The sequence below is a fragment of the Penaeus monodon genome, chromosome 25, assembly GCF_015228065.2.
Source record: "Penaeus monodon isolate SGIC_2016 chromosome 25, NSTDA_Pmon_1, whole genome shotgun sequence".
Lineage (NCBI taxonomy): Eukaryota > Metazoa > Arthropoda > Malacostraca > Decapoda > Penaeidae > Penaeus > Penaeus monodon.
In genome coordinates, this window is record NC_051410.1 from 40,567,042 (window position 1) to 40,568,498 (window position 1,457).

General features: G+C 35.6%; 1 protein-coding gene across 2 annotated transcripts in view; it reads right to left on the minus strand.

Annotated features, from left to right (window-relative positions):
* Window positions 1-1,457, minus strand: part of LOC119589277 (myosin heavy chain, striated muscle-like) — a gene marked incomplete in the record, with an annotated part of 11,977 nt that overhangs the window by 3,726 nt on the left and 6,794 nt on the right. For both annotated transcript variants that reach the window (XM_037937895.1, XM_037937894.1), the window contains 4 exon segments: window positions 120-253; window positions 403-523; window positions 872-985; window positions 1,184-1,294. In XM_037937895.1, the coding sequence (XP_037793823.1) occupies window positions 120-253; window positions 403-523; window positions 872-985; window positions 1,184-1,294 (480 nt within the window).

The window sequence follows — 1,457 nt, forward strand, 5'->3', positions numbered from 1 at the left end:
TGTTCCCCAAAAAAACAAAAGCTGATCTCCTCCATATTATTTATATCTTAATAATCAAAACTTATGATTATGATTATGTACAATTTTTTCCATTCTTTTAAAACAACTCTCAAACTTACAGATCTACAACCCTCTTTGACAGGCTCTGCTTTTCAGCCACTGTCGAGTCGAACTGCAAGCGCAACTGGTCTATTTCCGCTTGCTGGTGCTTCAGAGTTGACCTCAACCCTTCAACTAAAAGTCCATTCTCCTCCTGGATAAAATTTCATCAACTTTAAAGCAAGATTAAGAATTTTTTTTAATGTCCTATATCAGAAAATATTATAAATTCAAGACAGTGATACCTAATTATCTTAATGATATTAATGATAACAATGCAAAAATGTACAAACATACACTTACATCTACCAGTTTGACCTGATCTGCTTTGAGACTCAGCTGATTCCGAAGCTCATCTATCGTAGACTCATCTGCTTGATTCTTCTTAAGAGCATTATGGAGTCCGTGTTCCAGCTCACTTACTCTGGAAAAGCCGGTTCTTAATACCATAATCATAAGTTTGCATAGAGTATTTTGCGAAAGTATCCATATTGCTGATATAGATATACATCAGTGGTTCCACAAATTTCTACATAAAAATTTGGATAGTTTCCTAGCTACAGCAACTCTTGAACATAACTATTTTTCTTTGCCAAAGTAATAAAAGCTGTATATGATCAATCTAACAAACAAAAGAGTAGACTCATGTCAATCCAGTTTACCAAAGTAAAGTATTACATTGATATCTGAAGAGAAAAAATAAAATAAAATAAATGATTAAGTACAAAAAAGAGATCTATAACGGGAATCCTTGCCGCCTAAGATTACCAACCTTGAGTCCATTGTTCGCTGAAGCTCGGAAACTTGCTGCTGAAGTCTTTGCCTTATTCCCTCATGCTCAGCTGTCTGTTTCTTGATGAGCTCACTTAGACGTGCTCTCTCTGTGCTGAAACATCAAATTCATGTGATCTTTACCACATACACGACCAATCAAGATATTTGCAAAATAAAGATTTCGTCTTCAATATGCAAAACACTCTTTACAAGGTTGATATATAAACATTAACAATAAAAGTGACATCACAGCTTCAAAATTAGCCCGAACCAGATTTCGTTCGGAAAAAAAGGTGACGTGGAGCATTACTGTGAGTCATTCAGGCTCTCCTCCGCTTGCGCCAAGCACTGCTTCAGGGAGGTGTAGTCCCGGCTGTTGTGCTCCTTTAGCCGCAGAAGTTCAAGATCTGAAGTTCTCATTCTAGGAATCACGTAAGGAAAAAGATGAAAAAAATATATATTTTGGTGGATGAAAAGATCACAAAAAAATTCATCTAGTCTTCCACATATTCCTGATCAACTAAATGCACACCTAATCATAATAGACTTTGTTAAGCATACATCAATATCTTATACATACATGC